This window comes from Carcharodon carcharias, chromosome 20 (genome assembly GCF_017639515.1).
Source record: "Carcharodon carcharias isolate sCarCar2 chromosome 20, sCarCar2.pri, whole genome shotgun sequence".
Taxonomy (NCBI): domain Eukaryota; kingdom Metazoa; phylum Chordata; class Chondrichthyes; order Lamniformes; family Lamnidae; genus Carcharodon; species Carcharodon carcharias.
Genome location: NC_054486.1, coordinates 114496026 through 114511610, shown reverse-complemented (window position 1 = coordinate 114511610; position 15585 = coordinate 114496026). Strand labels below are relative to the sequence as shown.

The window sequence follows — 15585 nt, the reverse complement described above, 5'->3', positions numbered from 1 at the left end:
CTCACACTGATGGTTTATCGATGGTCACTCACTCGATACTCACACTGATGGTTTATCGATGGTCACTCACTCGATACTCACACTGATGGTTCATTGATGGTCACTCACTCGATACTCACACTGACGGTGGTTTATAGATGGTCACTCACTCGATACTCACACTGACAGTTTATTGATGGTCACTCACTCGATACTCACACTGAAGGTTTATTGATGGTCACTCACTCGATACACTGATGGTTTATTGATGGTCACTCACTCGATACTCACACTGACAGTTTATTGATGGTCACTCACTCGATACTCACACTGACAGTTTATTGATGGTCACTCACTCGATACTCACACTGACAGTTTATCGATGGTCACTCACTCGATACTCACACTGATGGTTTATCGATGGTCACTCACTCGATACTCACACTGATGGTTTATCGATGGTCACTCACTCGATACTCACACTGATGGTTTATCGATGGTCACTCACTCGATACTCACACTGATGGTTTATCGATGGTCACTCACTCGATACACTGATAGTTTATTGATGGTCACTCACTCGATACACTGGTTTATTGATGGTCACTCACTCGATACACTGATGGTTTATTGATGGTCACTCACTCGATACGCACACTGACAGTTTATTGATCGACACTCACTCGATACTCACACTGACAGTTTATTGATGGTCACTCACTCGATACTCACACTGACGGTTTATCGATGGTCACTCACTCGATACTCACACTGACAGTTTATTGATGGTCACTCACTCGATACTCACACTGATGGTTTATCGATGGTCACTCACTCGATACTCACACTGATGGTTTATCGATGGTCACTCACTCGATACTCACACTGATGGTTTATTGATGGTCACTCACTCGATACTCACACTGATGGTTTATCGATGGTCACTCACTCGATACTCACACTGATGGTTTATTGATGGTCACTCACTCGATACTCACACTGACGGTTTATCGATGGTCACTCACTCGATACTCACAATGATGGTTTATTGATGGTCACTCACTCGATACTCACACTGATGGTTTATCGATGGTCACTCACTCGATACTCACACTGACGGTTTATTGATGGTCACTCACTCGATACTCACACTGATGGTTTATTGATGGTCACTCACTCGATACTCACACTGACGGTTTATTGATGGTCACTCACTCGATACTCACAATGATGGTTTATTGATGGTCACTCACTCGATACTCACACTGATGGTTTATTGATGGTCACTCACTCGATACACTGATGGTTTATCGATGGTCACTCACTCGATACTCACACTGACAGTTTATTGATGGTCACTCACTCGATACTCACACTGACGGTGGTTTATCGATGGTCACTCACTCGATACTCACACTGATGGTTTATCGATGGTCACTCACTCGATACTCACACTGATGGTTTATCGATGGTCACTCACTCGATACTCACACTGACGGTGGTTTATCGATGGTCACTCACTCGATACTCACACTGATGTTTATCGATGGTCACTCACTCAGTACTCACACTGACGGTGGTTTATCGATGGTCACTCACTCGATACTCACACTGATGGTTTATCGATGGTCACTCACTCAATACTCACACTGATGGTTTATCGATGGTCACTCACTCGATACTCACACTGATGGTTTATCGACGGTCACTCACTCGATACTCACACTGGTGGTTTATCGATGGTCACTCACTCGATACTCACACTGATGGTTTATTGATGGTCACTCACTCGATACTCACACTGATGGTTTATTGATGGTCACTCACTCGATACACTGATGGTTTATTGATGGTCACTCACTCGATACTCACATTGATGGTCACTCACTCGATACTCACACTGATGGTTTATTGATGGTCACTCACCCGATACTCACACTGACGGTGGTTTATTGATGGTCACTCACTCGATACTCACACTGACGGTTTATCGATGGTCACTCACTCGATACACTGATGGTTTATTGATGGTCACTCACTCGATACTCACACTGACGATTTATCGATGGTCACTCACTCGATACTCACACTGACGGTTTATCGATGGTCACTCACTCGATACTCACACTGACGGTTTATCGATGGTCACTCACTCGATACTCACTGACGGTTTATTGATGGTCACTCACTCGATACTCACACTGACGGTTTATTGATGGTCACTTACTCGATACTCACACTGATGGTTTATCGATGGTCACTCACTCGATACTCACACTGACGATTTATTGATGGTCACTCACTCGATACTCACACTGGTTTATTGATGGTCACTCACTCGATACTCACACTGACGGTTTATCGATGGTCACTCACTTGATACACTGATGGTTTATCGATGGTCACTCACTCGATACTCACACTGATGGTTTATCGATGGTCACTCACTCGATACTCACACTGATGGTTTATCGATGGTCACTCACTCAATACTCACACTTACGGTGGTTTAACGATGGTCACTCACTCGATACTCACACTGATGGTTTATCGATGGTCACTCACTCGATACTCACACTGGTGGTTTATCGCTGGTCACTCACTCGATACTCACACTGATGGTTTATTGATGGTCACTCACTCGATACTCACACTGATGGTTTATTGATGGTCACTCACTCGATACACTGACAGTTTATTGATGGTCACTCACTCGATACTCACATTGATGGTCACTCACTCGATACTCACACTGATGGTTTATTGATGGTCACTCACTCGATACACTGATGGTTTATTGATGGTCACTCACTCGATACTCACACTGACGGTGGTTTATCGATGGTCAGTCACTCGATACTCACACTGATGGTTTATTGATGGTCACTCACTCGATACTCACACTGACAGTTTATTGATGGTCACTCACTCGATACTCACACTGATGGTTTATCGATGGTCACTCACTCGATACTCACACTGACGGTTTATCGATGGTCACTCACTCGATACTCACACTGACGGTTTATCGATGGTCACTCACTCGATACTCACACTGACGGTTTATCGATGGTCACTCACTCGATACACTGATGGTTTATCGATGGTCACTCACTCAGTACTCACACTGACGGTGGTTTATCGATGGTCACTCACACGATACTCACACTGACGGTGGTTTATCGATGGTCACTCACTCGATACTCACACTGATGGTTTATCGATGGTCACTCACTCAGTACTCACACTGACGGTGGTTTATCGATGGTCACTCACTCGATACTCACACTGATGGTTTATCGATGGTCACTCACTCGATACTCACACTGACGGTGGTTTATCGATGGTCACTCACTCGATACTCACACTGGTGGTTTATCGATGGTCACTCACTCAATACTCACACTGACGGTGGTTTATCGATGGTCACTCACTCGATACTCACACTGACGGTGGTTTATCGATGGTCACTCACTCGATACTCACACTGATGTTTATCGATGGTCACTCACTCAGTACTCACACTGACGGTGGTTTATCGATGGTCACTCACTCGATACTCACACTGATGGTTTATCGATGGTCACTCACTCGATACTCACACTGATGGTTTATCGATGGTCACTCACTCGATACTCACACTGATGGTTTATCGATGGTCACTCACTCGATACTCACACTGACGATTTATTGATGGTCACTCACTCGATACTCACACTGGTTTATTGATGGTCACTCACTCGATACTCACACTGACGGTTTATCGATGGTCACTCACTTGATACATTGATGGTTTATCGATGGTCACTCACTCGATACTCACACTGATGGTTTATCGATGGTCACTCACTCGATACTCACACTGATGGTTTATCGATGGTCACTCACTCGATACTCACACTGATAGTTTATTGATGGTCACTCACTCGATACTCACACTGACGGTGGTTTATCGATGGTCACTCACTTGATACTCACACTGATGGTTTATCGATGGTCACTCACACGATACTCACACTGATGGTTTATTGATGGTCACTCACACGATACTCACACTGATGGTTTATTGATGGTCACTCACTCGATACTCACACTGATGGTTTATCGATGGTCACTCACTCGATACTCACACTGATAGTTTATTGATGGTCACTCACTCGATACTCACACTGACGGTGGTTTATCGATGGTCACTCACTTGATACATTGATGGTTTATCGATGGTCACTCACTCGATACTCACACTGATGGTTTATCGATGGTCACTCACACGATACTCACACTGATGGTTTATTGATGGTCACTCACTCGATACTCACACTGATGGTTTATTGATGGTCACTCACTCGATACTCACACTGACGGTGGTTTATCGATGGTCACTCACTCGATACTCACACTGACGGTTTATCGATGGTCACTCACTCGATACTCACACTGAAGGTTTATTGATGGTCATTCACTCGATACTCACACTGACGGTTTATCGATGGTCACTCACTCGATACTCACACTGACAGTTTATTGATGGTCACTCACTCGATACTCACACTGATGGTTTATCGATGGTCACTCACTCGATACTCACAATGATGGTTTATCGATGGTCACTCACTCGATACTCACACTGATGGTTTATCGATGGTCACTCACTCGATACTCACACTGATGGTTTATGGATGGTCACTCACTCGATACTCACACTGACGGTTTATCGATGGTCACTCACTCGATACTCGCACTGATTGTTTATCGATGGTCACTCACTCGATACTCACACTGATGGTTTATCGATGGTCACTCACTCGATACTCACACTGATGGTTTATCGATGGTCACTCACTCGATACACTGACGGTTTATCGATGGTCACTCACTCGATACTCACACTGACGGTGGTTTATCGATGGTCACTCACTCGATACTCACACTGATGGTTTGTCAATGGTCACACACTCGATACTCACACTGATGGTTTATTGATGGTCACTCACTCGATACTCAGACTGACAGTTTATTGATGGTCACTCACTCGATACTCACACTGACGGTTTATCGATGGTCACTCACTCGATACTCACACTGATGGTTTATTGATGGTCGCTCACTCGATACTCACACTGACGGTTTATTGATGGTCACTCACCCGATACTCATACTGACGGTTTATTGATGGTCACTCACTCGATACTCACACTGACAGTTTATTGATGGTCACTCACTTGATACTCACACTGATGGTTTATTGATGGTCACTCACTCGATACTCACACTGACAGTTTATCGATGGTCACTCACTCGATACTCACACTGACGGTTTATCGATGGTCACTCACTCGATACTCACACTGACAGTTTATCGATGGTCACTCAGTCGATACTCACACTGATGGTTTATCGATGGTCACTCATTCGATACTCACACTGACTGTTTATCGATGGTCACTCACGCGATACACTAATGTTTTATCGATGGTCACTCACTCGATACTCACACTGACAGTTTATCGATGGTCACTCATTCGATACTCACACTGATGGTTTATCAATGGTCACTCACTCGATACACTAATGGTTTATCAATGGTCACTCACTCGATACACTAATGGTTTATCAATTGTCACTCACTCGATACTCACACTGATGGTTTATCGCTGGTCACTGACTCGATACTCACACTGATGGCAGTTTTGACACATCCTTTCGACACACGCTCTGACTGCGATGTACCGACAGTTGCTAATAGGATACTCTCGCTGATGGCAGTTTACTGATAGTGTGTGTATTGAGTGAGTGACTGTTGATGAACTGCTGTTAGTGAGAGTACTGAGTGAGTAGCTTCAGAGGTTCATTGGGATGGTCAACCAAGTGGGCAAGTTCCTACCAAACTTAACAGAGGTCATTGAGCCCTTGAGGCAGTTGTTGCGACAGAGGCAACAGTGCTGCTGGGATGTGGACCAGCCAAATGCTTTGGAAATGAGTAAACAACTTTTAATCTCGTCTGAAACTTTGGCAGGTAACTACCCAGAATTACTGACCATAGTAGCAACAGATGGATCGTTTACAGGTCTGGGCACAATGTTATTTCAAGTGCAGAGAGACGGTAAGTGTAGATCAGTCTCCTCTACCTTTAGGCTACTATTTTAACATTTATAAACTGGAATCCGATGATGCCAGAACTGGTACAGATAGAATGGGCTGAATGGCTTCCTCCTGTGGTATCTGACTGGTTGTTGAGGAGAAATGTTTATATTTCTAATTTCTTCAGACAGATCAGGAGGATGAACGGCGAAAACGGAGGAGAGAGAACAGTCAGTCGCTCACTCAATACTCCCACTGGCCGTTTATCAACAGTCACTCACTGGATATTGACACTGGCTGCATTTGATCGACAGTCGGTCTCTTGATACCCACTCACCATCCTGACTTGGAAATATATCGCCGTTCCTTCACTGTCACTGGGTCAAAATCCTGGAACTCCCTCCCTAACAGCACTGTGGGTGTACCTACATACCTACATCACCACCTTCTCAAGGGCAATTAGGGATGGGCTTTAAATGCTGGCCCAGCCAGCGAAGCCCACACTTCATAAACGAGTAGATTAAAAGAAATTCTAGTCTCTCCCACAAGTGGAAACATCCTCCCAGTATCCACTCTACCAACTGCCCTCAGGATCTTGTATGTTTCAATAAGATCAGGTCTCATTCATCTAAACTCCAGTGAGTATAGGCCCAACCTGTTCAACTGTTCCTCATAAGATAAGCCTTTGATCCCAGGAGTGAGTTGAGTGAACTTTTTCTGAACTGCTTCCAATTGAGTTCGGTAATGTCTTTGAAGAATATCAGGCCAAGTACTCTTGGTACAACTATTCTCTCATTGAAGACTGTTATGTCCTCAATGACTGTGAGGTGCTCATGCTGAACAAAGTACTGCTGTAGTATTGCATTAAAGGGGACATAGTTTGGCCATCCTTCCAGACAATATTCTCAGATTTGGAGACATACTTCATCTCGTTGCTGGGCTTGTTTTATTTCCGGCCACTTTTTTTCAGTAGCTGCTAAGGATGATTAAGGATTAAGGATGTATGTGCTTCAACCCCCTCGATGAAGTGTAAATCCTCTTGTTTGGTTCCTACTGATGGTATTTGTGAAAGTGTATATGCCATTGATTGATAGTTCCCTTGCGCATACTCTGTGATGGAGTCATATCTCATCAATCTTAGTCTGAACGACTGGATTCTGGGCAGCATATTTGCAACTTCTTTCATGTTCAAAGGGTGACTAGTGGCTTTGAGGTCTGTTTTGATTTTGAAACACAATCCCATTACTTAGTCTGAAAATTTTTCGCATACTCATGTTGCTGCCAATACTACTTTTTCTATTGTGACGTATCATTGTTCTGTTTCTGTTAGTAGCCTAAAGGCAAAGGAAACTGATCTACACTTGCTATCTCTTTGCACTTGAAATAACATTGTGCCCAGACCTGTAAACGATCCATCTGTTGCTACTATGGTCAGTAATTCTGGGTAGTAACCTGCCAAAGTTTCAGATGAGATTAAAAGTTGTTTACTCATTTCCAAAGCATTTTGCTGGTCCACATCCCAGCTGCACTGTTGCCTCTGTCGCAACAACTGCCTCAAGGGCTCATTGACCTCTGTTAAGTTTGGTAGGAACTTGCCCACTTGGTTGACCATCCCAAGTAACCTCTGAAGCTCAGCTATAATCCTGGGTTTTGGAAATTCTCGGATTACTTTTATTTTTTTGTGGATCGAACGTGATTCCAGTGGTTTGTACCATGTGTCCTAGAAACTTGATCATAGGTTTGGTGAACTCTCATTTCTCATTGAATGTTAGGCCTGCTTCCTGTAAGACTCTCAGGACTGCTCTGACTCTGTGATCATGCTCTTCTCTCATGGAGCCATGTCTGAGTATGTTGTTCGTATGGCACATTAATCCTTTCATGTCTTCTAGAGTGTGAGACTTTGTTCTCTGGAAAAGTTTTGCAGTGGACATTATTCCAAAGGGCAATCTCTTGAAACAATAATGACTGGAGGGTGTTATAAATGTGGTCAGCAATCTGGATTCTTTGTCCAGAGGCAACTGCCAAAAACCACTGTTCACATCCAATTTGGAAAAGCAAATAAAACTAGAAAATGCGGGAAAAGCTCAGCAGGTCTGGTAGCATCTGTGGAGAGGGAAACAGTCAATGTTTCATATGACTCTTCAGAGCTAAAGAGAAGTAGAAATGTGATTGTGCTAATACTAGTTAAGTGGGGAGGAGCAGGTGGAGCAAAATAGGTCATGGATAGGTGGGAGCCCAGGAGAGGTTGACAGAGAAGTCATGGACACAGGACAAAGGGAATGTTAACGGTAGTGTTAAAGACTAAAGAGGGTGCTGATAGTGGCATAAAGGTAAGAAAGCAGAAGGTGTTAATAGTAGAACAAGGGTCAATGCTCTGTGAAAGCAAAACATAAAAGCAAGTGACAGATGGCTCTGTGGGGGGGGGTGGGGGGTGGGTGGTGGGGGGTGGGTGGGGGGCAGGGGGCGGGGGGGTGGGGGGGGGTGGGGTTGGGTGGGGTGGGGGGGGGTGGGGAGGGGGATGGGTTGGGAAAAAGGATAAACATTAAGTTAAAAGAAAATAAAGGAATAAATAAATTTAAAAAGAATTGGATTTAAAAAGGGGTGAGAATGGAGGAGAGAGTTCATGGTCTGAAGTTGTTGAACTCAATATTCAGTCCGGAAGGCTGTAAAGTGCCTAGTCGGAAGATGAGGTGTTGTTCCTCCAGTTTACATTGAGCTTCACTGGAACATTGCAGCAAGCCAAGGATGGACATGTGGGCAAGAGAGCAGGATGGAGTGTTGAAATGGCAAGCAGCATCACAGAATTTTAACAGAAGGAGGCCATTCAGTCCATCACATCTGTACCAGCTTTCCAAATGAACATTATGACCTAGTGCCATTGCCCTGCCCTTTTCCCCATACCCCTGCACATTGTTTCTATTCAAATAATCATCTAAAGCCCTCTTGAATGCGTCGATTAAACCTGCCTCCACCACATTTCCAGGCAGCGCATTCCAGACCCGAACCACTCGTTGTGTGAAAAGGTTTCTTCTCACGTTCAAAGTGACAGGGAGGTCTGGGTCATGATTGTGGACAGACCGAAGGTGTTCTGCACAGCGGTCACCCTGTCTGTGTTTGGTCTCTCCAGTGTAGAGGAGACCGCATTGGGAGCAACGAATGCGGGAGACTAAATTGAGGGAAGTGCAAGTGAAATGCTGCTTCACTTGAAAGGAGTGTTTGGGCCCTTGGACGGTGAGAAGGGAGGGGATAAAGGGGCAGGTGTTGCACCTTCTGCGGTTGCATGGGAAGGTTCCATGGGAGGGGGTTGAGGTGTAGGGGGTGATGGAGGAGTGGACCAGGGTGTCCCGGAGGGAATGATCCCTGCGGAATGCCGAATGCTGGCCCTGGAGAGGGTCCAGAGGAGGTTCACGAGAATGATCCCAGGAATGAAAGGCTTAACATATGAAGATCGGTTGAGGACTCTGGGTCTATACTCGGTGGAGTTTAGAAGGGTGAGGGGGGATCTGATTGAAACTTACAGAATACTGAAAGGCCTGGATAGAGTGGACGTGGGGAAGATGTTTCCATTAGCAGGAGAGACTAGGACCCGAGGGCACAGCCTCAGAGTAAAGGGAAGACCTTTTAGAACAGAGAGGAGGAGAAACTTCTTTAGCCAGAGAGTAGTGAATCTATGGAATTCATTGCCACAGAAGGCTGTGGAGGCCAGGTCATTGAGTGTATTTAAGACCGAGATAGATAGGTGCTTGATTGGTAAGGGGGGTCAAAGGTTACGGGGAGAAGGCGGGAGAATGGGGTTGAGAAAATTATCAGCCATGATTGAATGGTGGAGCAGACTTGATGGACCGAATGGCCTAATTTCTGCTCCTATGTCTTATGATCTTATGGACAGATGGGGTGAAGGGAAGATGTGTTTGGTGGTGGTATCATGCTGGAGTTGGGGGAAATGGCGGAGGATGATCCTTTGAATGCGGAGGCTGGTGGGGTGATAAGTGAGGACAAGGGGGACCCTATCATGTTTCTGGGAGGGAGGAGAAGGCGTGAGGGCGGATGCGTGGGAGATGGGCCAGACACGATTGAGGGCCCCTGTCAACCACCGTGGGTGGAAAACCTCGGTTAAGGAAGAAGGAAGACATGTCAGAGGAACTGTTTTTGAATGTAGCATCATCAGAACAGATGCAACGGAGGCGAAGGAACTGAGAGAATGGGATGGAGTCCTTACAGGAAGCGGGGTGTGAGGAGCTGTAGTCGAGATAGCTGTGGGAGTTGGTGGGCTTGTAATGAATATTGGTGGACAGTCTATCACCAGAAATTGGGACTGAGAGGTCAAGGAAGGGAAGGGAAGTGTCAGATATGGACCATGTGAAAATGATGGAGGGTTGGAAATTGGAAGCAAAATTAATACATTTTTCCAGGTCCAGACGAGAGCATGAAGCAGCACCGAAGTAATCATTGATGTACCGGAGAAAGAGTTGTGGGAGGGGGCCTGAGTATGAATGGAACAAGGAATATTCCCCATGAAGAGACAGGCATAACTGGGGCCCATGCGGGTACCCATAGCCACACCTTTTATTTGGAGGAAGTGAGACAAATTTAAGGAGAAATTGTTCAGTGAGAGAATAAGTTCAGCCAGACGGAGGAGAGTAGTGGTGGATGGGGATTGTTCGGGCCTCTGTTCGAGGAAGAAGCTAAGGGCCCTCAGACCATCCTGGTGGGGGATGGAGGTGTAGAGGGATTGGACGCCCATGGTGAAGAGGAAGCGGTTAGGGCCAGGGGACTGGAAATTGTTGATATGACATAGGGCATCAGAGAAATCACAGATGTAGTTGGGAAGAGACTGGACAAGGGGAGAGAGAATGGAGTCAAGATAGGAAGAAATGAGTTCCATGGGGCAGGAACAGGCTGACATGATCGGTCTACCAGGACAGTCCTGTTTGTGGATTTTGGGAAGGAGGTAGAAGAGGCTGTGTGGGGTTGGGAGGCTGAGATTGGAAGCTGTGGAGGGAAGATCTCCAGAGGAGATGAGGTCAGTGACAGTCCTGGGAGCAATGGCTTGATGTTTGGTGATGCAGTCATGGCCCAGGGGGATGTAGGAAGGAGTGTCTGAGAGTTGGCGCTCAACCTGTGCAAGGTAGAGGTCAGTGCGCCAGCCAACAACAGCACAGAGCACTGACCCTTGTTCTGTTATAAACACATTCTGCTATTTTGCCTTTATGCTACTATCAGCACCTTCTTTAGTCTTTAACACTACCATTAACAATCTCTTTGTCTTGTGTCCATGACATCTTTGTCAATCCCCCCACCCCGAGCTCCCACCTATTCCTGACCTTCTATCTCACTTCGCCTGCTCCACTCCATCTACTTCCCATCAGCTCTGAAGGAGAGTCATACAGATTTGCAACGTTAACTCTGTTTCTCTCTCTGCAGATGTTGCCAGACCGGCTGGGATTTTACAGCTTTTTCTATTTTTATTTCTGATTTCCAGCATCCACAATGTTTTGATTTTATTTGTGGTAAATAAATTACTCTCGGTTAGTTGGGCGAGTTTCTCATCCCCTGAGGCCATTGGGTGGATCTCATGTTCATTTGTTCAGTTGAGTTAAATCCACACAGATTCTTATTGAGCCGTTTGGCTTGGGGACAGTGACATTTCCTGAGCACCGTTCTGTTGGCATGGCGACTGGTGAGATAACCTGGTGCTGCTGTATCTTTTCAATTTGACCCTTGACTTTGTCCAGGAATGGGTGAGGGACTTTCCTTGGTGTAAAGAGGCAGACTGGTTTAGTAGGGTGACATGGTTCTCGGTCTTTAACTTCCCTAGCCCTGTAAACAATTTTGGAAATTCATTTCAAAATGTACTGTTGTAGCTTTTATCAGCAAATCCATCCACTTTATAGATTGATTCCAGTTTTAGGTATGTCTCTCCGTTTAGTAGAGAGCATTTTTGATTTTGAATGACATGGAGCTTCGAGGATTTCTCAACCTCTATGTTTCTGCTTTGTAATGAGCTTTCCTTTGATTTTTAAAGTCATCTCCCCAGGACCTTGCAGTTTGATAGGATGAGGGTTGCAATGTAGTCTGTTTGAGCTTTTTGACTTCATCGGATAAAACAGAAACCCCTGCTCCTGTGTCTAATTTAAACTCTGAGGGGTGTCCAACCAGTTCGAGTTTAATGCTCCAAAATTTGTTTTCCACATCATTTACCTCCCCAATGAACTGATTGTTCCTCTGCTTGTGGTTCTTCCACTTGTGTGTGACTCTGTTTTCAAATTTCCTCCCTCTTTTTACTGGTTGTCAATGTTTTTGAGGGACACTTTTTGAAGTGGCCTATTTTTCGACAGTTGTGGCGTTCTGCCCCACCCCCACTGGACATTCTTCTTGCCTGTGTGGTTTGTTCCCACCACACTGAAGACATTTCAAAATGGTGGTTGGCTTGCTTTTCCCCATTTTGGCGGGCTTCGGTTTTGGCACACTTTCTCTCATGGCCTGCAAACATGTCACACTCAGTCTTCTGCATGGGACTTCTTCCCCGCAAACGAACCCTTGATTCAGGTTTCCTGAGTTCCATTTGCCTCACAACCTGCATGGCCTTCACTCGTGTTAAAACCCTTCTTGTATGTACAAGATTTGATAATTCTTCATCTAGGGCCCCGCCTATGACCCCATTGTGAATCGGCTTATCCTTTAAAATTCCATAATCACCGTCCACTGCCAGCCTATCGAGATTGTTAATGAACAGATCCATGCTGTCACCTGGCTTTTGCTTACTTTTATTAAATTTAACCCTCTCGATTATTAAATTCAAATAGACACTGCAATGAGAGTTGAAAGCTTTCAGGACTTCTTCATAAGAGGTTGAAGTCTTATCAAGCCTTTGCCTTGATACCTCATCGTCAGCAATATATCCTACTGCATAAATTAGTGTAGTGACCTGGTATTTTTGATTTTTTTGTGTAATCCTAAAGCAGTTCTGTAGATGCCCACAATAGGACCTGCTTCTGTTTACATAATTTCCTTGAGTTTTAGCAAGGTTTTGAAGTGCTAATTCCTATACTTGGAGATGTTCATGATTGTTTAAATGGAGATGTGTCTATCCTGACTCTGAGCATCTACTGTTTTCCACACAGGAATCAGAGAGGCTTGAGCTGATGAATTCTGAGCTGAAAGCACAGATTGAGGAGCTGAAGCAAGAGCGACAGCAGCTCATCCACATGTTGAACAGACACCGGCCAACCTGCATCGTGAGAACGGACAGTGTCAAAACCCCTGGGACTGAGAGTCATCCATTCCTCGAGCAGCTGAAGAATTGAGACATTTCCGACCCCTTGGGCAGCTTAGAAATCACAATCCATTGGAAATGGATCCAGCCCTTACATCATTCCAGCTGAACACAGTTTAAGGAATTGCTGTAACCCAGGGAACCTCCTGAAAACCTGTTATGGTCACTAAGATTCTTCCTGCCATTTGGCTGCTTCAGGAACTTGGAGTGACAGCGACGCAGACTCACTTGGACCTGTCTTTGACCACCTGCTGGACAAATCCTCTGAACCTGGAGCGCGTGCTGGATCACACGGACTGGAGTGAGAGAGAATGTTGGACAGTGCACTGGTGTGCTTTCCACACACTGACCATGGACAAAACGGGGGTTTGGGAGGGAGGAAGGGAATGGGGTTGACGACGCAAGTGCTCCAAGTGTGGAGCTGTCTGTGAAAGTGTATTGTTGAAGTGTGTGATCTTCCCTGGACGAAGCGATGGAGGGAGCTGCCCCCCACCCCCCCTGGAATCTTCATGTTCTGAATCCACTGCTTCGAAATGAATCCAGTAAAAGGCCTTCATGAAAGAGAAGATGGAGAGATCAGGAGACCAATCGTAATGGAGGGGGTATGCAGGAAGAGCGAATGGGTTAACAGGACGAGTCTGGATGAAATAGAACTGTTGTGAGCTCAGGGGAGGCTGTTTCCAAACCGGATTACAGAGTGATGGCCTGGACCCTGAAGGTGCTGAGATCTGAGGGCCGGTGGAACTGTAAACCCTGCACTGGAGATTGAGCCATAGGCTCACATTTCCCCAATGACTAGTATCCATCCTCCATTACAGACCAATGGTCCCATCTCCCACACTGCTCTCCATGTCGGTGCAGCATTGATCTCTGTCCCCTCACAGAGTGGGATCAAATATCCTCACCTCAAGAGGAAGAAAATCCCCCTCCCTCTCTGTGTCCCCCCCTCTCTCTCTTGCCTTCATAGTGAGATTTGGATTTTGGGACTCCTGTTCTCTCAGCCCCAGACAGTTGTGGTGTTCACTTGGGACACCAATTGAACGCGGCTGTTTCTAGGGACATTGCTCCCATCGTGCCTCTGCTATCAAATATAAACCAGCCTGTCTATATCAGGCCAGACCTTCCATCAGCTGCTCCTCCGTCCCTCTGTTCTCCAATCCTCTGGGACAGGAAGACACTCTGGCCAGAAACCTCACCCTAACCCAGGAAACTCCGTACTGGAAAGTCTCTAAATCCCTAACACGTTCAGGCTCGGGTCCAGGAGACCAGGGACTGGGAGACATTCCCCAGTATTCACTCACCTTCTGTAAACAGTATTCCCAATTCCTATATGTTTTAGAGCCTGACATTTCTCCATTTTTACAAAGTGATTCTCCCTGATCTCACTAATGAATCAGCTCAAACAGCGACTCCATCTAGAGAGGAGCCATCCTGAAAAATGGCCGGTACTGTCTCTGTCGGTGTTCCATCAATTACCAACATGTTGTGACTGAGTAATTTTGAATCAGGAGCTGGGAGCGGGCACTGAGGGTATCTGGCATTGCTTTGGACAGTGAGGGTGTGAGTGACAAGTTGGCATTGCTGCCTGGGCACTGGATGGTTTCTGCTGATTGATTTGAGATCAGGGTTCATGGCCACGAGCTCTTGCAGTGAGAGAATTGTGGTTGTGCTGCACTGGAATCAGATTGTTTTGTGGGAGAGCTCAGGAGCAGAATCACCCAATTTCAGTTCCTTTAGTGTGTGGTTTGTGAGGTAGGCAGTCAGAAGAAGCAGCGTGTTTGCAGCCCGGAAGGTTCCGGATGTCACTGCCACTATCAGTGCCTTTTTGTGTTGTTACAGTGAAACTCATGAAATCCCTCATCATTGTTACTGTCTCGAGGATTCACCTGACGCTCTCTGTGCCCAAGCCATTGCTGCTGGCACAGGAAGTATTTTCTGTGTTTTTTTACTTAATAATCTAGTTTTGTTAGCCAAGTCAGAATTTTATGTTGTTAAACAATTAGTAAATATTCATTGTTATATATTTATGGAATGTTGGCCTTCATTTCAAAAACAATTCTGCTTTGGAAAAGCAAAGATTTCTGCGGCTCACCCTCACTGGAGCTGATAGTCAACAATCCCCCCTGTGCCCTCCCCCTGTCTCTGTCTTCAAAACATTCAAAGGCTCTGCTTCCATCACCTTTTCAGGAAGAGAGTTTCAAAGACTCACAACCCTCTGAGAGAAATTTTTTTCCTCATCTCTGTTTTAA

The 15585-nt window shown here is 45.6% G+C and overlaps 1 protein-coding gene across 1 annotated transcript in view; it reads left to right on the top strand.

Annotated features, from left to right (window-relative positions):
* LOC121292524 (jun dimerization protein 2-like) overlaps positions 1–15359 on the top strand; it is a 63432-nt gene extending 48073 nt beyond the window's left edge. The window contains exon 4 of the mRNA XM_041214613.1: positions 13185–15359. Coding sequence (XP_041070547.1) covers positions 13185–13367 — 183 coding nt within the window. The 3' untranslated portion in view covers positions 13368–15359. The remainder of the gene's footprint in view (positions 1–13184) is intronic.
* The last annotated feature ends 226 nt before the right edge of the window (positions 15360–15585 follow it).